The 25,395-nt window shown below is 43.3% G+C and overlaps 1 protein-coding gene across 2 annotated transcripts in view; it reads left to right on the forward strand.

Annotated features, from left to right (window-relative positions):
• Positions 1–1,333: 1,333 nt before the first annotated feature.
• Positions 1,334–25,395, forward strand: part of LOC120062215 (protein diaphanous homolog 2-like) — a 97,539-nt gene continuing 73,477 nt past the window's right edge. For both annotated transcript variants that reach the window (XM_039012017.1, XM_039012016.1), the window contains exons 1-2: positions 1,334–1,493; positions 23,219–23,354. In XM_039012017.1, coding sequence (XP_038867945.1) covers positions 1,374–1,493; positions 23,219–23,354 — 256 coding nt within the window. In that variant the 5' untranslated portion in view covers positions 1,334–1,373. The remainder of the gene's footprint in view (positions 1,494–23,218; positions 23,355–25,395) is intronic.

The following is a 25,395-nucleotide window of genomic DNA, read 5'->3' on the forward strand; positions in this document are numbered from 1 at the left end:
CCCAGCCCATTGGCCTGTAGATCAGCTTTAGACAGCCTTGGACAGATGCACAAATGCATAGATCAGGAGATACAGGTAGATACATGAAGGATTATGTAAGCGATTGATAGAACAGTGGCGGTGTTGGATGCCGTGTTGTGTCTAATAATCCTCAGTGTTGTTGTGTGTTGCTGACAGTGAGAGCTCCGTAGTGGTTGTGTGTGTGTGTGTGTGTGTGTGTGTGTGTGTGTGTGTGTGTGTGTGTGTGTGTGTGTGTGTGTGTGTGTGTGTGTGTGTGTCCAGTCACACTGCTGTGTGTGTATCATGCCTGCTACCATGCCTGCTGAAAGTTGGTTTTTCAAAGTGTGTTCAATAGAGGTGTGCTTTTCACCTCATCTCACACACTGTCACACTGTGTGTTTTTCCATCTGCGTTTGTGGCAAAGAACACCCAGAGTCTGGTCTCCATGCGCTCAGCGGCCGCTGGGATAATGCTGCACTGACAGGAGCAGCTGTTAATAGCCATTCACCCGGTAGAAAGTGCTTCATCTGCTCTGTAAATTACACAGTGCGGCATGGGCAGCGGTTCAAGACGACCCAACCCCTCCCTTGTAGGGAGAAACAATGCAACAATGACTGAAATCAGCTATTCCAACAGCCATTTGTGTTGCGGCCTACTACAAAATACATTCCTATTACTCCTGGCCCGCATGCTATTAGCCCATGGTGCCAAAGACACCAAAGTGAGATGGAGAGGTTATTGAAACACACACATTAGTTTCTCTGACCTCTCCCTGTGTGAAATGCAATGTTTTCTTTTAGCATTTTTTGTGTGGGTGGGTTTACAAACGAGTGACTGGTGGTGGTTTGATAACTAGCTCAGGGATGGTTTTCTATTGTTGGTATGACAACACACATTCTCTGACCTCTCCTGTCTGGAAAGCACTGGCTTTCGCGCCGCTATTCTTTTCCCTGCATGGGTGGGTTTACAAGCGAGTGAATGATGCAAAGTTATAGGTTTCTCCATTTGCTTAATGATGACTGTTTATTGTTGTGTGACATCACACATAATGGTGACAAAAGTGTTATGAAGTATCATTGTCGTATTGTTGTACCAGTACTGGACCTGGGTTCACATACTTTGAGCGTTTCCATGAGTCTGCCTGGAGTGCCAGTCTGCCTGGAGTATCAGTTCACCTGGAGTGCCAGATGTGTGGGGTTTAACGTTTGGGGACCTTTCTATTGGTGTATTGAGCAAGGCAAGCTCAATCGGGCACAATTAAAGTATTCGAATCGAGTTCTATTGATTAAAAAAAACATGTTACTTTCCTTGACTGTACCTCCCTTCACGGCTTCTCCAAGCATTCGCGGGAGCAATACGAGAAGCTTTCCACCATGCACAAGAACATGCAGAAGCTATATGAGAGCCTGGGCAGCTACTACGCCTTCGACCCCCACGTCCTCACCGTCGAAGACTTCTTCGGTGACCTGGCCTCCTTCCGCATCCTCTTTGTGGTGAGTACTGCACACATACAAGTTGTTGTTCTCTTTGGAAAAGATGGAAAATATATCTTACCTGTACGGTCATGACACACACACACACACACACACACACACACACACACACACACACACACACACACACACACACACACACACACACACACACACACACACACGTTGGTTTTTCTCTATTTCCTCAATTTGTTATCAGTAAAGGGGTCGTTCCACGAAATGGGTGTATTTTGCGTCCCTTTGAAATGTTTTGTAGAAATGATGCACCAATATTGAGTGTTATTAGCCTGTTATATTAAATGAAGTGCACTTTAGTATAGACCACATGGAGAATTCAATACATCATATGTTTTATTAGAATGAAGGCTTGCTAAAGTGCCAAAATGCATCACTTTGACATGTCCCTACGCCAACCCTGTGTCACTTCTAGGAAGATTTCAACCCACTTAATCCTGAAATGTATCCACGTTTCACCATCATTGCAAAGGCCTAGTCATTTTGCTGCTTTGACAAAGTCCTTTCTGAAGATTCTTATTTCTATTCATGTGATGAGGGATGCCTCATTTTAAAACAATTGAAAATAATCAACCATTCCACCAAGTGAAATTATTCACAGCAGGTGCTTTATCATCTTTGACTGAGGTGGTTGAACTCAACCCATCAACCTCATTCGCTCAATTAATGTTCGGAAAACTTGAATTTGACTTAACTTTCATTATGTGTGTAACATACTGTATAATTCTTAATTTCATGAACACCATGTGGTTCCATGCTCTTCACCACATGAGGAGTTATCTTCACCTAAAACCTCAACCCTTTCATTGTCAACCCTATTAAAGGCCCAATGGTGACTTTCTCAGTTGGATAGGTGACTTTATTTATACTTGATCAATGGGAAAATGTGAGATTTATCTCAAACATGCTTTTAAATAATAGTTAGGCAGTTACATAGGGTTGACAGACGGTGTGCTAAAAATGCAGATAAAATGCTCTTAGTTCATAGGACTTTAATGCCTGAGATGGGAGAGAAAAAAGGTTTTCTTCCGTAGGCTAAATATATATTTCATGAAATTGAATGTTGAAAGAAGAGATTTTAAAGATACTTTCTTAGAGGTTTGCACATTCAAAAGGCATCCATTTCGTTGGAACGACCCAAACGTAATTTCTGCCTGAGTTTTATTATTGCTACGTTGAAGTAATCATGGATGAGAAATGCTGAGGTACGTTAGTGTCCATTGACTTTAGTAAAGTGTAGTTCTACTGTACAGTTAGAAAATATAGTTCCAAAAGGGTTCTTTGGCTGTCCCCATAGGATAACACTTTTTGGCTCCAGGTAGAACCCTTTTGGGTTCCATGTAGAATCCTCTGTGGAAAGGGTTATACATGGAACCCAAAAGGGTTCTACCTGGAACCAAAAGAGTTCTACCTGGAACCAAAAGGGGACAGCCGAAGAACCCTTTTAGGTTCTAGATAGCACCTTTTTTTGTCTTAGAGTGTACTTCAAAACTCATGAGGTATCAAAAACACATGTTTCTCCATTCCTCGTGAGAGAACACAAATGTGAACCATTCCAACAGCAGTGGGGACACGATAACTGAAAACAGTTTTTAGAAAGGAAAGCTTCTTTCAATTCACAAACACTTCTATCTCAAACCATTAGTGAAATCCATGGCTGATGCCATTTTACTTTCGGTGTGTTACACCAAGAGCAAGAGCAGCTGTCTCAGATTTAAGAAAGTTGGCACCGTCTTAAGAGTAGATAAAGAAATTTGCCTTACAGACCTGGGAGCCTGACGACGGAGGGGCGGATTTATAGGACAGATTAAGCCGTACATAAACTGTAGGAACTTCCCAAATAGCACCCTAGTCCCTACATAGTGCACTACTTTTGACCAAGACCATGGTCAAAAGGCGAGAACTATGTAGGGAATAGGGTGCCATTTGGGAGACAGCCTGTGCCTGAGAATGGAATGCATAATGTATCACGGAAGAGTGTAAGTTCCACACTGATAAAAGAGACTTTGGAAGCTTCTTATCCCCTTTAAACGTACTTTCATTAGCGTGCCAGTGTACGTGTCGGAAAGAAAAAGAAAGTGCCTCCTTCGGTGTGTCAAACAGTCAAGCAGGTCTTACGCAGGTAGAGGGGTGTGGTAAGTCTGTTGAGGCCTGCGCTTATTAAAACTCTGAAGAGCTTGGAACTGTGGAGGGTGACTCTAGTATATTGTATTCTATTGTATTCTATTGTAAAAAGAAAAATGATGTATTAGACTTATTAGCTACCTCCCACCATTTCAAGGAATACAATGACTAAGAATGATATCGTAGCATATGATGTATTGCATTACTCTGATATATTGTATTTTATTGTAAACATTATTTCTACATAAGTCCGCTGTATTTAAGCTATTACCTCCCACCATTTTCAAATAGCTAGTTAGTAGTGTTTGGGTTGAACTGAATACAATGACTAAGGATTATATCATAGCAATTTGCTTTTACCCCCTTGAAAATCTAAATATATCCATTCTTCAGAAATGAACAAATACATCCGGGCAGCCACAGAGAATAACAACGATGTATACGCTGACTCAGTGAGTGAGTTTATAAGGAAGTGTATAGGAGATGTTGTACCAACTGTGACTATTAAAACCTACCCTAACCAGAAACCGTGGATGGATGGCGGCATTCAAGCAAAACTGAAAGTGCGAACCACCGGATTTATCCATGGAAACAGGACTGTGAGTTTGGCCGAATAGTGTAGTTATTCCCTCCGCAAGGCAATCAAACAAGTGAAATGTCGGTGTAGGGACAAAGTGGAGTCACAATTCAACGGTTTAAACACGAGATGGGGTCTACAGGAAATTACGGACTACAAAAAGAAAACCAGCCACGTCACAGATATTTAAAAGTTTTAACCCTCGCAGGGCTGCTGGCCCAGACATTATCCCTAGCCGCGTCCTCAGAGCATGCGCAGCCCAGCAGGCTGGTGTGTTTACGGACATATTCAATCACTCCTCATCCCAGTCTGCTGTCCCCACATGCTTCAATATGGCCACCGTTGTTCCTGTAACCAAGAAGGCAAAGATAACTGAACTAAATGACTATTGCCCGTAGCACTCACTTATGTCATCATGAAGTGCTTTGTGAGACGAGTCAAGGATCATATCACCTCCACCCTACCTGCCACCCTAGACCCACTTCAGTTTGCATACCGCCCCAACAGGTCCACAGACGATGCATTTGCCATCACACTGCACACTGCCCTATCCCATCTCGGCAAGAGGAATGTAAGTATGCTGTTTAATTGACTACAGCTCAGCATTTAACACCATAGTACCCTCCAAGCTCATCATTAAGCTGGAGGCCCTGGGTCTCAACCCCACCCTGTGCAATTGAGTCCTGGACTTTCTGACGGGCCGCCCCCAGGTGGTGAAGGTAGGAAACAACATCTCCACTTCTCTGATCCTCAATTCGGAGTCCCCACCAGGGTGTGTGCTCATCCCCCTCCTGTACTCCCTGTTCACCCATGACTGCGTGGCCATGCACGCTTCCAACTCAATCATTAAGTTTGCGGACAACACAACAGTAGTGGGCTTGATTACCAACAACGACAGGAGACAGCCTACAGGGAGGAGATGAGGGCAACCTCTCACTCAACGTCAACAAAACAAAGGTGATGATATTGGATTTTAGGAAACAGCAAAGGGAGCACCCACCTATCCACATCGAGGGGACAGTAGTGGAGGAGGTGGAATGTTTTAAGTTCCTTGGCGGACACATCACAGACAAACTGAAATGGTCTACCCACACAGACAGTGTGGTGAAGAACAGTGCCTCTTCAACCTCAGAAGGCTGAAAAAATGTGTCTTGTCACCTAAAACCCTGACAAACTTTTACAGATGCACAATCGAGAGTATCCTATCGGGCTGTATCACCGCCTGGTACGGCAACAGCACCGCCCTCATCCGGAAGGCTCTCCAGAGGGTGCGCATCACCGGGGGCAAACACACCTACAGCAGCAGGAAGGCCAAAAAGATCATCAAGGACATCAACCACTCGAGCCACTCCCTGTTCACCCCGCTACCATCCAGAAGGCGAGGTCCGTACAGGTGCATCAAAAAAGCTTCTATCTCATGCCCATCAGACTGCTAAACAGCAATCACTAACTCAGAGAGGCTGTTGAGAGGCTGACTCATATCACTGGTTACTTTAATAAATGGATCACGAGTCACATAATGTTACCATATCTTACATTAGTCATCTCATATGTATATACTGTACCTTATACCATCTATTGCACCTTGCCTATACCGCTCGGCCATCGCTCATCCATATATTTTTATGTACATATTCTTATTCCGTCCCGTTAGATTTGTGTGTATTAGGCAGTTGTTGGTGAATTGTTAGATTACTTGTTAGATATTACTGCATTGTTGGAATTAGAAGCGCAAGAATTTCGCTACACCCACATTAACATCTGCTAACCATGTGTATGTGACCAATCAAATTTGATTTGATTTGATGAGTCAGTCAGGAATGAGTGATTCCCTCAGCTTTATGTAGGTGCCGAGGCTATATGACTGTGCCATCAACTTGATTATTTAGAAGACATCACGTGCTTATATTCAGTCAACACATTTTAAGAATATCATGGAATATAATTGAACAATTCTGTTTCTCTTAGAATAAAAACCTTAATGTAACAACAGTTTTAGTAAGTAATACTGTTGAGTAGAAACAAAAAAATATCCAGGACAGTGGAATAGCAATTCTTACACTATTGTTCTCATTTCAATCACCTTCTTCATCCTTCATCAGTTTCTATTTGGTTTATGTCACCCATTCATTAGAGACACATAAGCATCTTGGGACCCAAAAGCATAATCAGTGCTCTAACTCCCCCTTTCGGTGGTCTGGAGCAATGAAGCAGTGACGCAGGGTACCGTACTAAACCACAAATTACCTCTCAGTCTCGCAGCATAATCTCAAAACTTTTAGTTGAGCAACCACTGTAGCTTACATTGTTTCACAGACACAATTCCAAAAGAGTGTCACACAGTGGCAGAGTAAATTCAACCAAAAATAGTGCATTCAGAAAGTATTCAGACCCTTTCACATTTTCCACATTTTGTTACGTTACAGCCTTATTCTACAATGGATTAAATATGCACAATATATGACAATGCAAAAACCGTGTTTAGCGTGTCTGGCAAGACGCCGGTGTCCGCGACGTGGCTGGTTTTCCTTTTATAGTCCGCGATTGATTGTAAACCCTGCCACATAAGGTGGTCCGTCCTTTAAAAGTTGCCACGTACTGCAGCACAGCTTGTGTAGTGCCGCAGTATTCTATGGCACGTTATTTAAGTGCCAACCACTGGTACCATTATTGCTAGTTAGTGCTAGTTTGACCAACAGATGACATTTTTGAGAAGCATTTGATAGCCTTCAATAGTGGCTGTACTAGAGAATTTAAAACCTTGTTTTGTAAGAACATAGTATATGGGACTGATATTAAGATTGATTAATATTATGGTGTTTCTATTCCAAGAAAAACCCTCTGGGTTTCCATTAGGGTGGAATGGAAAATATGGCGCTGTACAACGTGATGGTTGGGAGTAGGCTACAGTGCTGGGCTGTTTAGCTAAGGAATCCCTGTGTCATGCGCCGGCACTGGGAGACCGGGGTTCAAATCCTCGACGGGGAGGAAGGAGTAGGCTGTCCTTGTAAATAATATTTTTTTCTTAACTGACTTGCCTAGTTAAATAAAGGTTATACTAAGAGCATAACATTTCTATATCATAATTGTAGTCTAACCAATACCCAAGCGGAGATTCAGTCAAAATAAAAATATAATTGATTTATCAAGACCAGTCCCCATGCTTGTTTTAGAGCAGCGCAAAACGGTGCTGAAGTAGTTGTAGGCTAATGCTTCAAATCCTATTGCTTCTAACTTCAATATACTCTTTAAATAAATAAGACCTACAACACTTTTAACAGCACATTACTCAACACTAGTGAGACTCATGTCACTTACGATAGGCCTACAGTATATATCGAAAAATATGACGTGACCCTCCACCAATAACTACATATAGAGGATTGGAGGTTTATAAATTAAAACCAAAAGCCGCCTCATGGGTCTCCCAGCATGGGTATCTGTAGCAACACAGTTTGAATTGCGATACGGTGACTTAGACAGCAACGCCACAGGGGAGGCCCCATCCACAAAGTATCAAAATACTGAGATGTGTTGGTAAAGGTATATTGTCCTGCTAATAGGCCATAATGGGCTATTATAAAACTGTACATGGTGTCCAGGTCAGGTTGACAAAAACATTTCTTTATTAAAGACTACCAGAAAGAATGTTGGTACTTATTTATTTTGATCCAAAGCCATGAATGAGTGAGTCACTCAGCTTTATGTAGGTGCCGGCTATATGACTGTGCCATCAACTTGATAATATATAATGATATTTTGGAGGTTATTTTGGAGGTTTTCAAAAAAAATTAAGTGAGCGATTGTAATCTGAATAAAGGCCAAAATAATATTTGTAAAGGCCAAAATATGTATTTCTGTTTTTAGAGGGCGAGAAGCACTGGGCCAATTGTGCACCTGCCTATGGGACTCCCAATCACGGTTGGATGTGATACATAATAATAATAATACTTAACTTAGAGCCTAACTTAGAAATGCATTTGATGATAGAAAATGTCCCCCTGCCCTCCATCTAGGCAAGTATATTGTCCAGCTACCTGCTAGAACAGTGGGAATGTTTCACTAGTCAGCGCCATTATTAGTGCAATGCCCCTAAAAGTTTTGCAGTGGATACAGCTGGAGAACTGCAAGGCAATCCCATTGTGCGCCACTCGAGAGCCATGACCAATATATATTGTCCTCCAGATATAATATATCTGTGAGAATATTCAAGGGGCTTATATATAATTCTAAATGAATATTAATGATAATCACTGTGTTATAAATAACAATATTTTGGAGATGATTTCGTTATTTCCAAATAACATAAAATGAGCGAGAAAAAGGCCATTCTTGAATATGGGGTGAGACATTGTTACTAATTTGTAAATAAAGCCAGTTTGTTATTTAGAATGATTTATTTCTGTTTTTAGAAGGAGAGAAACCAAAAACCTACAGTCATCTCATAGGTCTCCCTGTCAAGGACAGCACGGGTATTGAACCAGCATTTGTAGCAACACAGCTTGCACTGCTATGCAGTGTCTTAGACTTTGCACCACTCAGGCGCTGTACGACATGACCGGTCGGGAGTGGACTACAGTACTACAGTAAGAGCAAAATAATCCTAACAAAACAAATGAATAAAAATCTTTGTGTAATAACAGTTTTAGTAAGTAACACTGAAGTCGTACACAATTATCATTTTCTATTTAGGTTTATATCACCCATTCATTGTCAGTTAGAAACACAGTAGGACCCAAAAGTATAATCAGTGCTCTAACTCCCCCGTGTTCCGCTGGTCTGGAGCAATGAAGTGGTGACGCAGGGTACCGTACTAAACCACAAATTACCTCTAAGTACCGCAGCATAATCACAAAACTGTTAGTGGAGCAACCACTGTACGTCTCGTGTCTGAGCCATTGAATTGCGAATCCACTTTGTCTCGATATTGACCTTTTGGCTGTTTGATTGCCTTGCGGAGGGAACGACTACCGTGTTTGTATCCTGCCATACTTTGCCGTGGTTAAATGCGGTGCTTTGTGCTTTCAGTTTTGCGCGAATGCTGCCATCTATTCACCTGCACTTCACAGAGTTGTGAAGGTGTACATTGATCTTGATGCGCCTTTTCAATAAATATCCAAGGTCTTATTCTAATGACATGATGATTAATGCTTGAAGAAATATTCTCGCTCTTATCCATAATATTCTTATCATGTCGACTAGCCTACCTGCACAGCCTACCCGCCCTGTATTTGTGAGCCTTTGGCTAGAGCACATGTGCCAAGACCAGAGTATACACATTTGCTATATAACCCAACCGTTTTTGTGACAAAACTATTAATAGAGTTGAAAATACGACTTTTTTCCGCAATAAGTCCGTTTTGTGGAAACACACCACTGGTGGGAAAATGTGCGTTTTAGAATATTTGCATTAACATTTGTCGCCAATTGGATGGAATCCTAGCTACTCATCATCTTACGGCGAAGATGATAACACAAACCGTTTCAACTTCAACATTTCAACAACATCAACAATATACCTAGTCTAATACATTAGCAATTTAAAAACACCAAAAACAATTCAGTCCAATCAATCAGTGTGTGTGTGTGTGTGTGTGCGTGTGTGTGCGCGCAAGAGAAAAGAGAAAAAAACATGTTGATTTACCCTACTTGCAGAAGAATACCATCCTCCTCTCTTTCATGCTGAAAAATGGTCAATGCCTCTGTAATACAGTAGCCAACTCCGCTGGACTTAAGTTCATGCAGTACAGCCTCTTCCATTTACATTTTTTTGTCTCTCTTGTCCACAACGATTGTGTATGTAGGTTTTTAATCCTTTTCAGACAGGGAAATCACCTTTCAGCTGATGTACTTGTAACATGAACTCCTTCAGTTTCTGTTTCAGAGCACTGCTCTGGAACGATTTCATATTTATCCCAGCCTGGCTCAATATTGATCTGATCAAAAACCATGTCCAATGATCTCTGGCCTTCGTGCACAGCATGCACTGCTCTACTTTTGAAGTTCCAAGGAGTGGCACAACCTCCCTGTACCTGAATGGTATTGTCAATCTCAGTTTGTCAATCTCAATTGTCAATGCTTGTCTTTTTGCATGACCGGGTAAAAAAGTTATGAAAACTGTCCATGGATGCAAAAAAACAACTATTGCTTGTCCCCTGTCATAAAACTAAATGTACTTTGTGGGCATAACAATGTCTGAACAGGGCATATTGACAGTGGCTTTTCACGAGCGCCTGAACCCCACTCTTGCAGCACGCCCCATTGTAAGTCTGGCAGATGAGTTTGGCTGCTCGGTTGTATTTGCCAATAGTTTGCATTACAACAGCAGTGATGACCTCTGCATTTCTCTCTGCACTTACAACTAAAAACCCCAGGAATCTCTAGCATATAACACCCTTATTTATCATTGACATAGCGTGTTATGATTGTCAATTGACATTTGCAGGATATGTCTGTGGTGTCATCCTCCTGACTGCTATGAGGATGACACCATGGGAGTGTCAAACACTGCAAATGCTTTGACAAGTTCCACAAAATTGTTGCTGACTCATCGTGTTCCCTGAAGGCTTGCTCCTGCCTTCCCAAGTACATTAGTGCGATGACCAGTTTCTTCAGAATGTCTCTGTTTTTCTTCAGCTGTTTGTTGTGCCTCTGGACACTGATCACTGCAGCCTGGTTCGAGAGCCTCATTGTTCCAGACTCTACCAACGAGCTTTAGTTTCAGGCTTGCCATAATGTGTTTTTTAGACTTTCTATGTCGGTTAAGGGAACTGCCCAGGTTTGCAAGATCAGAATAACTGTGGGGGCTTGAGGGTTGTTGAGTGAACATGTGTTCTTGTCAAATAGAATATACTGTGTCCATGAATGCCAGCCACTGACAGAAACTGATTGCTTTGGATATATTTAGATTATCAAGGTGGTAAAACTACACCATGATCAATTGACGTCAGTATTTCAACACAAACCTCTGAATATTATACAAACAGCAACACATTCCCAGTTTATTAAAAAACAAAAGATATAACATTTATTGGGCTGAACGTGAGTTGAGTCTAAAATAAAATGTCAGAAAAACACGCTCATAAAAATATACAGAATGCTCAAGAGGGGTTGTTAGGTGCAGGGACATTTTGTTTTTAAACTAGGGATATTTGTCCAAACTCAAACAGTGGAGAACAAACCAGAGACCCTACCTCCCGGGTAGAAGTCTTTTAAACATTTATTTAACTCCTTTCTCCTCCTCCATCTCTCCCTCCCCTTTCCGGTGCCCAATTTGTTTTGAATGTGTCAGGATGATGACACGATGTCCAGAAAGTACAACGTTTTCCAAACCTATTAATGTGAATGGCAAGGTCCCCTTGTCTGAGCTTCTTCTTTCTCTTCTCCCTCTCTCCTTCCCATATCTAAAACTAACTTTCATTCCGGTGATCAAAGTGTACCAGCGTACGACACGGCGCTCCCCAAGGATTTGCCGTTGCACGGCCTCTGAAAGGAGGTGACCGCTAAGAAGTACATTTGTCTCTCAAGCAAATAGGTCTTTATGAATAAGTTATTACTGATTATGACTTCAATGCCAAGGAGTAGGAGTGGCCTGGGGAAGTGGGCGGGTGAGTTTAGGGTTGGGATAGAGACTGGGGTTGTTCTTAGTGTATAAAATAAACAATCCTTCGATGACCAGCAACTATATTCCCGATATTTCATCTGGTTTTCCTTACTCGTTGGGAGCCCCAGTTGACAGATGCTCCAATGCTTCTAACTTCGAGGAATGTTTGGTGATCAATGTATATTTCATTTTGGTTGTTTGTTTTTCCCCATGTAAAACGGAAATAATTTAACCGTTTCCTTTGCAGCTATAGATGCTAACTGAACAGCCCTCCCCCTTTGCACCATGCTAAGGCTTGGCTAGCCAGTAGCAGCCTTGTGGATCTGTCTTGGGAAGGGTATTTATGCTTTGGCTATGCTAGCGGTACGTCCTTGCATCACCCATCACTTAAACTACAGGCACTTAGGGTATACTGTATATAATGCTGATACAGCTATACCGATACAGCAAATGGATATTGTGACTGGTCGGCAGTTGGGGTCATTAAAGAAATTCATATTCACGACGGAGACCTTATTTAACTTTCCAATTGATTTTACTCTAACACCCATTCAACATGCACAGTAAATGTATGGTTCTTTACAGTTCATCATATGGGCTTTGAGTAATTTGAGGCTAAACATTTATTCGCCGGCATCACGGAGTGTTGTTTGGCCTATGTAATGCATTCATTACACACAGGGCCATCCCAGACGATAAAGAACTCAATTGGAATACTACTTTCCTCTAAATTGCTTTGACTAAAAAGCTTTGGCTTAATGCAACGCCGACTGTCATGAGGCATTTAAGTACATAGACCTCATAGAGCTGACTACAACAGATAACATAATCCATTAGCTATGGGTGTCTATTCTACTGACAGCGAAGCTAATAAAAATCTTTAGATTTTGGCGCATAAAGTCCACATATATAGAAATGACCTGACAATTTGCTATTTTAATATAGACGGCCATATTTGAATATGGAGTGGATGGAGTCGAAGTGAAATGCATTCAGTCGGCTCTGTGTGTGTAATCCTGACCAGGGGCAGAGAGGAGGATGAGGATCTCTACATTAATGAGTTATCAAAGCCCGGGCAGATGGAGGACGAGCTAACAGTCTTAGTCATTAATTGAGTGACTTACTAATAAGACCAATAAAGCAAGACTAATGGGTGTGGGGTTGCAAGCATCATCGCATAAGCTTAGAGATCAAATGACGTGTGTGTGTGTGTGTGTGTGTGTGTGTGTGTGTGTGTGTGTGTGTGTGTGTGTGTGTGTGTGTGTGTGTGTGTGTGTGTGTGTGTGTATGCGTGCAAGTGTGTTTCTGTGTTTGCGTGACCGTGTGTGTGTGTGTGTCCCATCTTTTCAGGGCCATTGGCTCGATCGCAAAAGTATGTTAATGATGATAATAATGATGGGGCCGGTAATATGATGCTTCTCCTCCCACGCCCCTGTGACTGCTGCATCATCCTCCGCAGCTGCTACAGCTGCTGCACTCCTCTAACACAAACGCACGCGTGTAGTACAGTACACAGACACACAAACATATTGCTATGGATACTGGCTCTCAATGATTAAGTCGCTGATATTCACACTGTAGGCACTACTCAATCTAAACTAGTCACCAGATTTCATTGCATTTGAATTGTAATTTCCTCAGTAAGGAAAAAATAATAATAATGCGCCTCAAAGACTAACAAGTTAGTGTACTTGTACCCCATACGTTCCTGACACCATTCCATTAGAAGCTGGCACATACTGAAACAGACGGTGGATGAACACATAGGCTGCCCAAAGTTCTGTTGTGCTACAGTGTTAGTGTTAACATTTAAATGAGATACACACATAGATATTGTAGATTTTGTGTGTGTGTGTGTGTGTGTGCGTGTGGGCGTGCGTGCGTGCGTGCGTGCAACAGAACAGTGCAATTAATTTAGTATGCTAGCATGGAGAATCAAACACACTCCTTGGACTGGGCCAGCTCGTGTGTATAGGAGCAGAACCTGCTTGGTTCAACCCATGTTCAATTGGGTTGAGATCTGGTGACTGACACACACGCACTCACACGCACGCACGCACACCATATACAGTGCATTCAGAAAGTATTCAGACCCCTTCCCTTTTTCCACATTTTGTTACGTTACAGCCTTCTTCTAAAATTGATTAGAAAAAAAAACACTTATCAATCTACACACAATACCCCATAATGAAAATGTATACAAAATAAAAAACATAAATACTTTATTTACATAAGTATTCAGACCCTTTGCTATGAGACTCGAAATTGAGACAGGATTGTGTCGAGGCACAGATCTGGGGAAGGGTACCAAAAAATGTCTGCAGCGTTGAAGGTCCCCAAGAACACAGTGGCCTCCATCATTCTTAAGTGGAAGAAATGTGGAACCACCAAGACTTAGAGCTAGCCGTCCATGCCAAACTGAGCAGTCGGGAGAGAAGGTCCTTGGTCAGGGAGGTGACCAAGAACCGAATGGTCACTCTGACAGAGTTCCAGAGTTCCTCTGTGGAGATGGGAGAACCTGCAGCACTCCACCAATCAGACCTTAATGGTAGAGTGGCCAGACGGAAGCCACTCTTCAGTTAAAGGCACATAACAGCCCGCTTGGAGTTTGCCAAAAGGCATCTAAAGGACTCTCAGACCATGAGAAACAAGATTCTCTGGTCTGATTAAACCAAGATTGAACTCTTTGGCCCGTTTTTTCAGCGGCAGGGACTGGGAGATTAGTCAGGATTGAGGGAAAGATGAACGGAGCAAAGTACATAGAGATCCTTGATGAAAACCTGTTCCAGAGCACTCAGGACCTCATACTGGGGTGAAGGTTCACCTTCCAACAGGACAACGACCCTAAGCACACAGCCAAGACATCGGGACAAGTCTCTGAATGTCCTTGAGTGGCCCTGTGGCATGACTCTCTCCTTGGTGGGAATCAAAAGGAGACTTTGCCAGAACTCCAACATCCAAAAGTGAATAATGAAACAATATTTCTAACATAAAGAATGTAGGAAATTATTTTGGGGGATCCAAACAATAATCATGTCATATCATTTAGCAATTTGTGACGTCATTACGGATGGTATAACATGATACCTGTAACTCTGAAAGTAGACACGTCCGAGTTACCAGTTTTGCCTCTAAATGTTGTAAAACTTAGATGATTAAATATGAAACTATTTGTGAAAAGATAGCAATGTGACTTTAGCCTTCTAAATGAGATAATTATTTTTCATGTAAACTTTTGCCAAGTCAGTAACCACGCCCATGTGAGCACAGACATCATGGCAACACGATGGAACCATCCTCCAAGGTGAGTACTTAAAAGGACTTGCTGAAGAATTAACATACTAAACCAGAGAACTTAAGGACGCAGTCCACACGTTGAAATGGTTGCAATTTAAATACTGATCAGACGGCGTGGAGCGGGGGCTACACGGCTGACAAATGATTTAAAACTACAACACCAGAAAATGGTAAGACCCTCTGAAACTCTTGATGAGTGAAGAAGATAAAGACTACACATTCACAGTCTGCAGCTGTATATGTTAAATAGTCTAGAAAACTCGACCGAAGACGAGAAAACAATAACATTTCCCTATCACCACTGTGTGATACATCTCTGATGGATACATTCTAACAAACACTCCAGAACAAAGAAACTACAACTACAAAGGACATTGTGTCCTCTGGTGGACAAATCAGAGACTTCTGTCGAACTACTCCCCATAGACGGACCGGGTGATTTCAACAAAGAGACGACAAAGACATACACACATAAATATATGTGTTGCATTTCTTTTCTGAATGAGCGGTTGTTTGTGTGCAAAGTATTCATTCTCTTGAGCATAGCTTCCACATGTATGTACCAGCCCACTCTTTGTCTCTCCCTCTCCTTACATGCCCCTCCCTTTCCATTGTGTAACAAGCCATCATATCGGGTTAGTCCACTAGGGACTTTTCATTGCATTATGTTAGTAATCAATAACCTGTAACGTGTGTGTGTTTATGTATTTCTGTGTGATTATTTAGTTAGTTACATAAATTGTCTTAATCATATATTTACTATCACTGAATCATCACTTTTAGGCTAAGGTTCGTGCAGATTTACGAGGTCAACGATGTTCATAATGAGACTGATATGAGGAAATTTGTAATTGATGGCTGGGATGATACCGATATATTCTGATCAATTCTTGAGTTAATTCAGGAAACGGTAACTCATTAAACAAACTTTTCCCATGGTGCCCCAGATTCCTAATGAGTTAATTGTTACATAATTCATTTAATCGGGTAATGTTTAAACGTCGGATTTAATTATTCAATGAATAGCCGTCATCACATTAATGGTAGACACGTCACGACACTAGCCAGACCCCGGACTTAAACCTGATCGAACATCTATGGAGAGACCTGAAAATAGCTGTGCAGCAACACTCCCCATCCAACCTGACAGAACTTGAGGATCTGCAGAGATGAATGGGAGAAACTCTCCAAATACTGTTGTGCCAAGCTTGTAGCGTCATACCCAAGAAGATTCAAGGCTGTAATCACTGCCAAATGTGCTTCAACAAAGTACTGCATAAAGAGTCTGAATACTTATGTAAATGTTATTTCAGTTTTTTATATTTAATATATTTGCGAACATTTCTAAAAATCTGTTTTTGCTTTGTCAATTCTGGGGTATCGTGTGTAGATTGTTGAGTGAAAAAAACAAACATTTTATTCAATTTTAGAATCAGGCTGTAACGTAACAAAATGTGCAAAAAGTGAAGGGGTCTGAATTGTAAAGGTTCTCTTCCAGGGGTGAAGGAGAGGACCAAAATGCAGCGCGGCTAGTGTTAAACATGTTTAATACAAACACAAGAGAAACACTACAAACAACCTACAAAATAACAAATGTGCAAAACCGATACAGACCTATCTGGTGCAGAACACAAACACAGAGACAGGTAACAAACACCCACAAAATCCCAACACAAAACAAGCCTCCTACATATGAGTCTCAATCAGAGACAACGACTACCATCTGTCTCTGATTGAGAACCCACACTAGGCTGACATAGAAACAGACAAACTAGACACACAACATAGAATTCCCACCCAGCTCACGTCCTGACCAACTAAACACATACAAAACAACAGAAAACAGGTCAGGAACGTGACAGAACCCCCCCTCAAGGTGCGAACTCCGGGCGCACCCCTAAAACTCAAGGGGAGGGTCTGGGTGGGCATCTGTCCGCGGTGGCGGCTCCGGCGGTGGACGAGGGCACCACTCCACCATTGTCTTTGTCCACCTCCTTAGCGTCCCTTGAGTGGCGACCCTCGCCCCCGACCATGGTCCAGGAACCTTCACCAACTCCCCTCTACAATAGAGGAGACAACTCAGGACAGAGAGGTAGTTCAGGACAAAGAGGTAGCTCAGGACAGAGAGGTAGCCCAGGACAGAGAGGTAGCCCAGGACAGAGAGGTAGCCCAGGACAGAGAGGTAGCTCAGGACAGAGGGACAACTCCGGACTAGTGGCAGCTCCGGACTGAGTGGCAGCTCCGGACTGAGTGGCAGCTCCGGACTGAGTGGCAGCTCATGACTGAGTGGCAGCTCATGACTGGAGGGCAGCTCATGACTGGAGGGCAGCTCATGACTGGAGGGCAGCTCATGACTGGAGGGCAGCTCATGACTGGAGGGCAGCTCATGACTGGAGGGCAGCTCATGACTGGAGGGCAGCTCATGACTGGAGGGCAGCTCATGACTGAAGGGCAGCTCATGACTGAAGGGCAGCTCATGACTGAAGGGCAGCTCATGACTGAAGGGCAGCTCATGACTGAAGGGCAGCTCATGACTGGAGGGCAGCTCCTGACTGGCTGGCGTCTCTGGCAGCTCCTGACTGGCTGGCGTCTCTGGCAGCTCCTGACTGGCTGGCGTCTCTGGCAGCTCCTGACTGGCTGGCGTCTCTGGCAGCTCCTGACTGGCTGGCGTCTCTGGCGGCTCCTGACTGGCTGGCGACTCTGGCGGCTCCTGACTGACGGACGGCTCTAATGGCTCGGGACAGACGGGCGGCTCTAATGGCTCGTGGCAGACGGATGACTCAGACGGCGCTGGGCAGACGGATGGCTCAGACGGCGCTGGGCAGACGGATGGCTCAGACGGCGCTGGGCAGACGGATGGCTCAGACGGCGATGGGCAGACGGATGGCTCAGACGGCGCTGGGCAGACGGATGGCTCAGACGGCGCTGGGCAGACGGACGGTTCAGACGGCGTTGGGCAGACGGGCAGTTCAGGCGCCGCTGGGCAGACGGGCAGTTCAGGCACCGCTGGGCAGACGGCAGACTCTGGCCGGCTGAGACGCACTATAGGCCTGATGCGTGGTGCCGGAACTGGAGGTACCGGGCTGAGGGCACGCACCTCAGGGCGAGTGCGGGGAGGAGGAACAGAGCTCTGGCGATGCACTGGAAGCCTGGTGCGTGGTGTAGGCACTGGTGGTACTGGGCTGGGGCGGGAAGGTGGCGCCGGATATACCGGACCGTGAAGGAGGACACGCGCTCTTGAGCACCGAGCCTCTCCAACCTTACCAGGTTGAATGGTCCCCGTAGCCCTGCCAGTGCGGCGAGGTGGAACAACCCGCACTGGGCTATGCAGGCGAACCGGGGACACCACCTGTAAGGCTGGTGCCATGTACGCCGGCCCGAGGAGACGTACTGGAGGCCAGATACGTTGGGCCGGCTTCATGACATCCAGCTCGATGCCCAACCTAGCCCTCCCAGTGCGGCAAGGTGGAATAGCCCGCACTGGGCTAAGCACGCGTACTGGGGACGCCGTGCGCTTTACCGCATAACACGGTGTCTGACCGGTACGACGCCCTCTCACTCCACGGTAAGCCCGGGGAGTTGGCTCAGGTATCCAACCCGGCTTCGCCACACTCCCCTTTAGCCCCCCCCCAAGAAATTTTTGGGTGAGCCTCTCGGGTTTCCAGCCACTCTGCCTTGCAAGCGCCTCATAATGCCGCCTCTCCGCTTTTGATGCCTCCAGCTCCGCTTTGGGACGGCGACACTCCTCTGGCTCTGCCCAGGGTCCCTCTCCGTCCAGAATCTCCTCCCATGTCCATTCCTCCTTGTACTGCTGTTGCTGCTGCCCGTTGCCACGCTGCTTGGTCCGGGTTTGGTGGGTGTTTCTGTAAAGGTTCTCTTCCAGGGGTGAAGGAGAGGACCAAAATGCAGCGCGGCTAGTGTTAAACATGTTTAATACAAACACAAGAGAAACACTACAAACAACCTACAAAATAACAAATGTGCAAAACCGATACAGACCTATCTGGTGCAGAACACAAACACAGAGACAGGTAACAAACACCCACAAAATCCCAACACAAAACAAGCCTCCTACATATGAGTCTCAATCAGAGACAACGACTACCATCTGTCTCTGATTGAGAACCCACACTAGGCTGACATAGAAACAGACAAACTAGACACACAACATAGAATTCCCACCCAGCTCACGTCCTGACCAACTAAACACATACAAAACAACAGAAAACAGGTCAGGAACGTGACATGAATACTTTCCGAATGCACTGTGAACCCCCCTCTATGCTCCTTTGAGACCCCTCTTTCCAAGTCACTGAGGTATCCAGACATGGTAGCCAAAATAATAGGCAACTGGGCATTTTAATACATGACCCTAAGCATGAAGGAAGGTTTTTTGCTTAATTAACTCAAGAACCAGACCTGCGTGGAAGAACCTGCTTTCAATACAATTTGTATCCCTCATTTACTTAAGTGTTTCCTTTATTTTTCGCAGTTACCTGTAGCTTGGTAATTATCTTTTGGGTAGTGATAGTCTACTTTCAACTATTTAGAATATATTGTACATCACGGTTTACGTGATAGTCACTGTAGTTTATGTACTGTGATGGCTAGTTTGTTTTATTTAGCTGCAGAAACCACCCATCTGTGACTTTGTGTAACATTCGCAGTTCACTCATCCTTTAATCTTCTTTCATTTTCTATCTCCATCCCTCCATCTTCCAGCTCGGTTTTTAAATACCCCACCTAGAGTTGTTCCAATTAACGAAACAGTTTTAAGTGAGGCTTTTTTTCTCTCTCATAATCAGCTTTGGTAATGACTTTGGATTATTTCATGTGCAAACCCAATTCCCCTTTCTAATTTACCTTAACGTATCGATTGGTGACCACCGCTGAATACCTGAAGACTTCCTACTGTGTTCAGTCTTTACTATCGCTTTTCCCGTCTTGCCATTCATTTTCCGATGACGTTCAACACACAGACGATAACACACACACAAAAAAAAATCAACACAGTTTTCTGGTTTAAGTTCTGGCATTAGCTGTCAAAAAAAAAAATCTAATGTCAGTGAACGTCGCTGTGGGTATAATCGATAAGTTTAAGGATAGGATGTGTAACCATGGAGATAAGCTTGATGCAGGGAGACAGGTAGTTTGTTATGAATGTTCAACTGAAAAGCATTGACATAACAATCTCCATTATTCTGAGAAAAGGTACGTTCAAGAATCATGCATTAGTTCAAAACTAACCTTTTGAATCTACCATCTTATCAACAGCAAATAGGTCTTATGTCAAAGGTAATATCTAGAATTCATGCTATGTCTGAGTTGTACCGTTAAAGTTGGAAGTTTACGTACACTTAGGTTGGGGTCATTAAAACTAGTTTTTCAACCACTCCACAAATTTCTTGTGAACAAACTATAGTTTTGGCAAGTCGGTTAGGACATCTACTTTGTGCATGACGCAAGTTATTTTTCCAACAATTGTTTACAGACAGATTATTTCACTTATAATTCACTGTATCACAATTCCAGGGGGTCAGAAGTTTACATACACTAAGTTGACTGTGCCTTTAAACAGCTTGGAAAAGTTTATCTCCCATAAGTCTTCTTACAAGAGTACAAATAAGGAAACAGATCAAACGGATACATAGACGTTGCCATTGGCGCAAAGCAAGGAACAGCATATAGAGAAGGGGAAAAACAAAAAAACATATTTATTGCTATGGCAATTAGCGGGAAAGCATGTTTGACCAGGGCTAGTGTAATTGTGTTTACGGTCAGAATTGCTTGTTTATTTAGAGTACGTTTTTTTGTAATTTTTTGTAAAATCATTTTATATGTAATCTAGCACTCAAATAGAAGCTGGTTTATAATATTTTTCTCAAATTAATTGAATTGTCTTATCAAATTAGGATGACAATGGATTTGATCAACTGCAGATGTAGACCAATATAGCCTATAGGGCTCTACAACAATGTGCTAAAACACAGTGGTGGATTCATTACTGAATAGGGAGGGGAGGCAATGCATCATCACTTACCCTCTGTATTTGTCCACCATTATGTAAAGTGCACACAGTCAACATGTATACACCCACCATGGGTATCTATATCACCAGTGAATCCAGTATCCTATTCTATTCAGTGCACAGGCACACAAATGAATGAGTGAATATGTGAATGCTGCTCATAGGTCTAAATAACAATTAGAAATGTGGAGCATGATATTCCTTTATCTACTCTCTCTCTCTCTCTCTCTCTCTCTCTCTCTCTCTCTCTCTCTCTCTCTCTCTCTCTCTCTCTCTCTCTTTCTCTGTCTGTCTGTCTCTCTCTATCTTTGTCTGTGTGTGGCTTTCTCTCGTCCTCTCTCTCTATCCCTTTGTCCTTGTCATCTCACAAGGAGACAGTGACAACGAGTGCTCTCGTCCTTGGGAGCTGAGGCTTCACTATTGACTGGCATGATGAGCTGCTTGTTTCCTTGCTCCTTCCACACGATCTCCGTAATCCCTGTGTCTTAGCCGCCAACACGACACACGTCAGGAAACCATGGGGGGATTCTGAGGGGGGTGTCTGACTGTCGACACTCATTATATCAGACCTTGGAGGAGGAAGAGGGAGCAGGAAGGAGCAGGGCGTGCCAAGACACACACACACACACACACAGTCTTGTATAACTAACACAATCCAGTCCCATTCAAAGTCCTATTTTCCCTAACCTCGAATCCTGACCCATACCCTAACCCCAAAACCGAACCTTAACCCTAACCCTAGCTCTTAACCCTAACCCTAAAACGAACCCTAGTTCCTAACCCTGAACCTAATTCTAACCTTAACCCTAAACCCCCTAGAAATAGCCTTTGACCTTGTGGGGACTAACAAAATGTCCCCAGTTGGTAAAATATTTGTTTGTTTACTATTCTACTGGGGACTTATGGTATAGTATAGTTAAACAAGTAAATAAATATAGTTAAACATATCCACACTTACAAACACAAGCACACACACTTTCAAATACACATATGTCGGAAAAGTCGCACAGATACATGCACAGTTGCACATGTACACACATGCACGCACAGTCACACACACAAACACACACGCACGATTGCATGAACACATACACACACACACTCTAAGATGAGGTCTGTCATGCATGCGCCACAGGCCCGGGGTGAGAGAACCTTTGTGGGCTCCAAAGGTTGCGTGGTAGTGTCTGCTTCCCCCCTCTCTCTCACCTGGCGTCAGAACATTTTGTGCGAGCGGAGAGCCCCCTACTGTTTTCTCTGTTTTCTCCTCGAGCTCCTCCCCTGACAGCTCGGTGACATTTAAGCCAGTGAAGAGGGCAGATGGTGATATCTGTCGTCTCTCTCCTCTCTCCTGCTTGGGAGACTGGTTCACTGTAGTGTCACCCTCTTATGTTATGGTTCCCCGCCATCTTTGTAAGGTAAAGACTGAAAAAGACTGACGATACACTGCACACTCTAGATGCAAAATACACTCTTAGGTCATCGACCTTAGTCAGGCATAAAAACAAGACGAGCTTGATGCAATATATAGAGAGTCTCAACACAACACACTCACATGCAGTGAACTTCTATATGAAAACACAAATAATTGATGTGGAATAACAAAGATATTCTATAAATATTGATGTTTTTGCCATATTTCCAAAGAGAATGACTGGTCTTACTGCAGTGGAATGCACCATACTGTTACTGTACTGCACTGTGTGTGTGATGCAGTGTTATCTTTATTATGTCTAATGTTGATTGATGTATTATTGAAATGTGCCATCGCATGTCTCCTTTTAATATTTGTGCAAAGATACTGTACATTGTGTTGATCCAATGATGGCCACATAAGAAAGAAAATATGTTTGTGACAGAGTTTGTGCATTTCAAATGCATTGTTTATTCCATTTCCTATGAAACTATACATTTGATGACGGGATCCAACAGTACTGGAGAAGTATAGTGGCGTCAGGAACTGAATTCTAACTGCCTGTGTGTGTGTGTGCGTGTGTGTGTGTGTGTGTGTGTGTGTGTGTGTGTGTGTGTGTGTGTGTGCCTGGATCCTCATGCCTGTGTGTGTCTTCCCTTTCCCTCTCCAGGAGGCGGTGAAAGAGAACCACAAGAAGAGGGAGATGGAGGAGAAGATCAAGAGAGCCAGACTGGCCAAGGAGAAAGCAGAGCGCGAGAAGCAGGAGCGCCAGCAAAAGAAGAAGCAGCTGATTGACATGAACAAAGGTACGCCACTTCTTCTGTCACTTCTAGAGAGAGAGAGAGAGAGTTTGAGAGTGTGTGCGAGAGAGAGACTGTGTGTGTGCGCGTGCGTGCGTGTGTGTTGAGGGGGGGTTCTGTGTGTATGGGTGGGAGAATGTGTGGGTGTGTTTATGTGTTCGTGTGTGTTTGAGAGTGTCTGAGAGAGAGGTGTGTTGAGGGGTGCATAGCTTGAGTAAGGGAACTCTGCAGGGGGGGGAGAGAGGCATCTTTATCGCTGAGAAGAAATCACACACTTTGCACATTCAGATCTACAAAAAAACACCCTAATGTTAGCATGTGTTTTATCCTGTCTTTATTTAATAGCGAACAACAGTTTGGTATAGTATCCATATTCATATGTTTTGTTCAATATTCATATATGTATTATTGATCTCGTTCTGATGATGATTGCTAATAATGATACAACGGGTGGTTCTAATCCTGAATGCTGATTGGTTAAAACCGCATTCCAGCCGGTGTCTATTCCACGAGTGACCACCGTCTAAAGCTCTGACGTTGAAACGCCCATTTACTCTGTTCCATCTCACTGCGCAATCCACTGTCTCATCAGCCCAGCCAGACAATTTTATAAACTTGATCTCCACTGTAAAAAGCATCGAGACATTATCTGACATTTATTTTAGACTAACATTTAGTTTAACAGCAGAGTTTCTTATAAACCTTGCTGTCTCTCTATAACATTTGCAACATTATTTCAATATTCAAATGTGATCTCCAGCCGTCCCGTAGTAATGAATGTGTCGGGAGTCGGGATGAGAAAATAAGCAGCGTTTCTCAGCCAGTCGAAAACATGAATCAGCTGGCATAATTTGTATGGATATATACAAAGAAATGTAAATTGAAAAAGGTCAAACGAAACGAAGTGTAGCTAGTTTGCCGTCTTTCCAACTTCAGTTGGAACTGATTGTGTCCTGACGAGATATTACATTTTCTATGCCAGGCGAAATCACGCCTCATTAGCTCGTTGTTATGGATGTCTCCAAATAAATGTCACTAGAAAAACAGCTTAAACAAATGCCAATGCAGCTACTGTTGTTATTCTGGCTGCACTGTTTGACGCGTGTCAGGACCCGGTGCGAGAAACAGTCACTAATAATCGTCAGAACCCAGAAGATGAGGCAGACACAGCAGTACTAGAGATGGTGGTTTAATTAAAGAACAAAATCTTCAGGCAAAGAATCTAAATCCACAATGTCCAAAAATAAAGCCAAGAGGCACAAAATGGAAATCCTCCAAAATACAAAAAGAAACTCCACAAAGTGGTAAAAAACAGCAGGGAAAAACAAACCTCAAAAGACTACTCAAATAATACACAAGAACTAAACCAGAGAACCTCTGGAAAATCCAATAAGAGAAATATCTGTACAGAACAAGGCTTGGGCTGGGGCTGGGGCTGGGTGCTAACTTACAAACACTGAGCAAGGAACTGAGGAACACACAGGGTTTAAATACTAACAAGGGAACGACCCACAGGTGCAAACAATAATTAGAGCAAGAAAAAACAAAAGGTACAAAAAAGGTGCAATGGGGACATCTAGTGACCAAAACCCGAACAGTCTTGGCCAAAACCTGACAACGCGACTGTAAGTTTGTCGTAGTTGGCTAGCTAGAACGAACGACTGGGTTGCATGCATAGATACAGAACAAAAAGACTGAACGACTGGGTCGTGTCTCTGGCAACCGAACCGATACAACCCTAGATTTGTGTGGGGACTATATCTTGTGGAAGGATGAAATAGTATGAATAAATTAATCAAAATAACTTTTTTAATGAAAATATGTCAATCATTATTTGAATATGTTGGTAACCCGTTATATTAAAGTGCTAATGCCAAGAAGCCGGTGTTTGGAGGATATATTGGCACGGGTGTTGTTCGAGACGAACCGTGCCAATATCCTCCAAACTCCAAACAATGTATTAATATTATCTAATATTAGTCATAGGAGTAGGCTAATAGTCACAGTAGTATTACTACAGTGTTAGACTTTGTCGTACAGAAGAGTA

Source organism: Salvelinus namaycush, chromosome 17 (assembly GCF_016432855.1).
Source record: "Salvelinus namaycush isolate Seneca chromosome 17, SaNama_1.0, whole genome shotgun sequence".
Classification (NCBI taxonomy): Eukaryota; Metazoa; Chordata; class Actinopteri; order Salmoniformes; family Salmonidae; genus Salvelinus; species Salvelinus namaycush.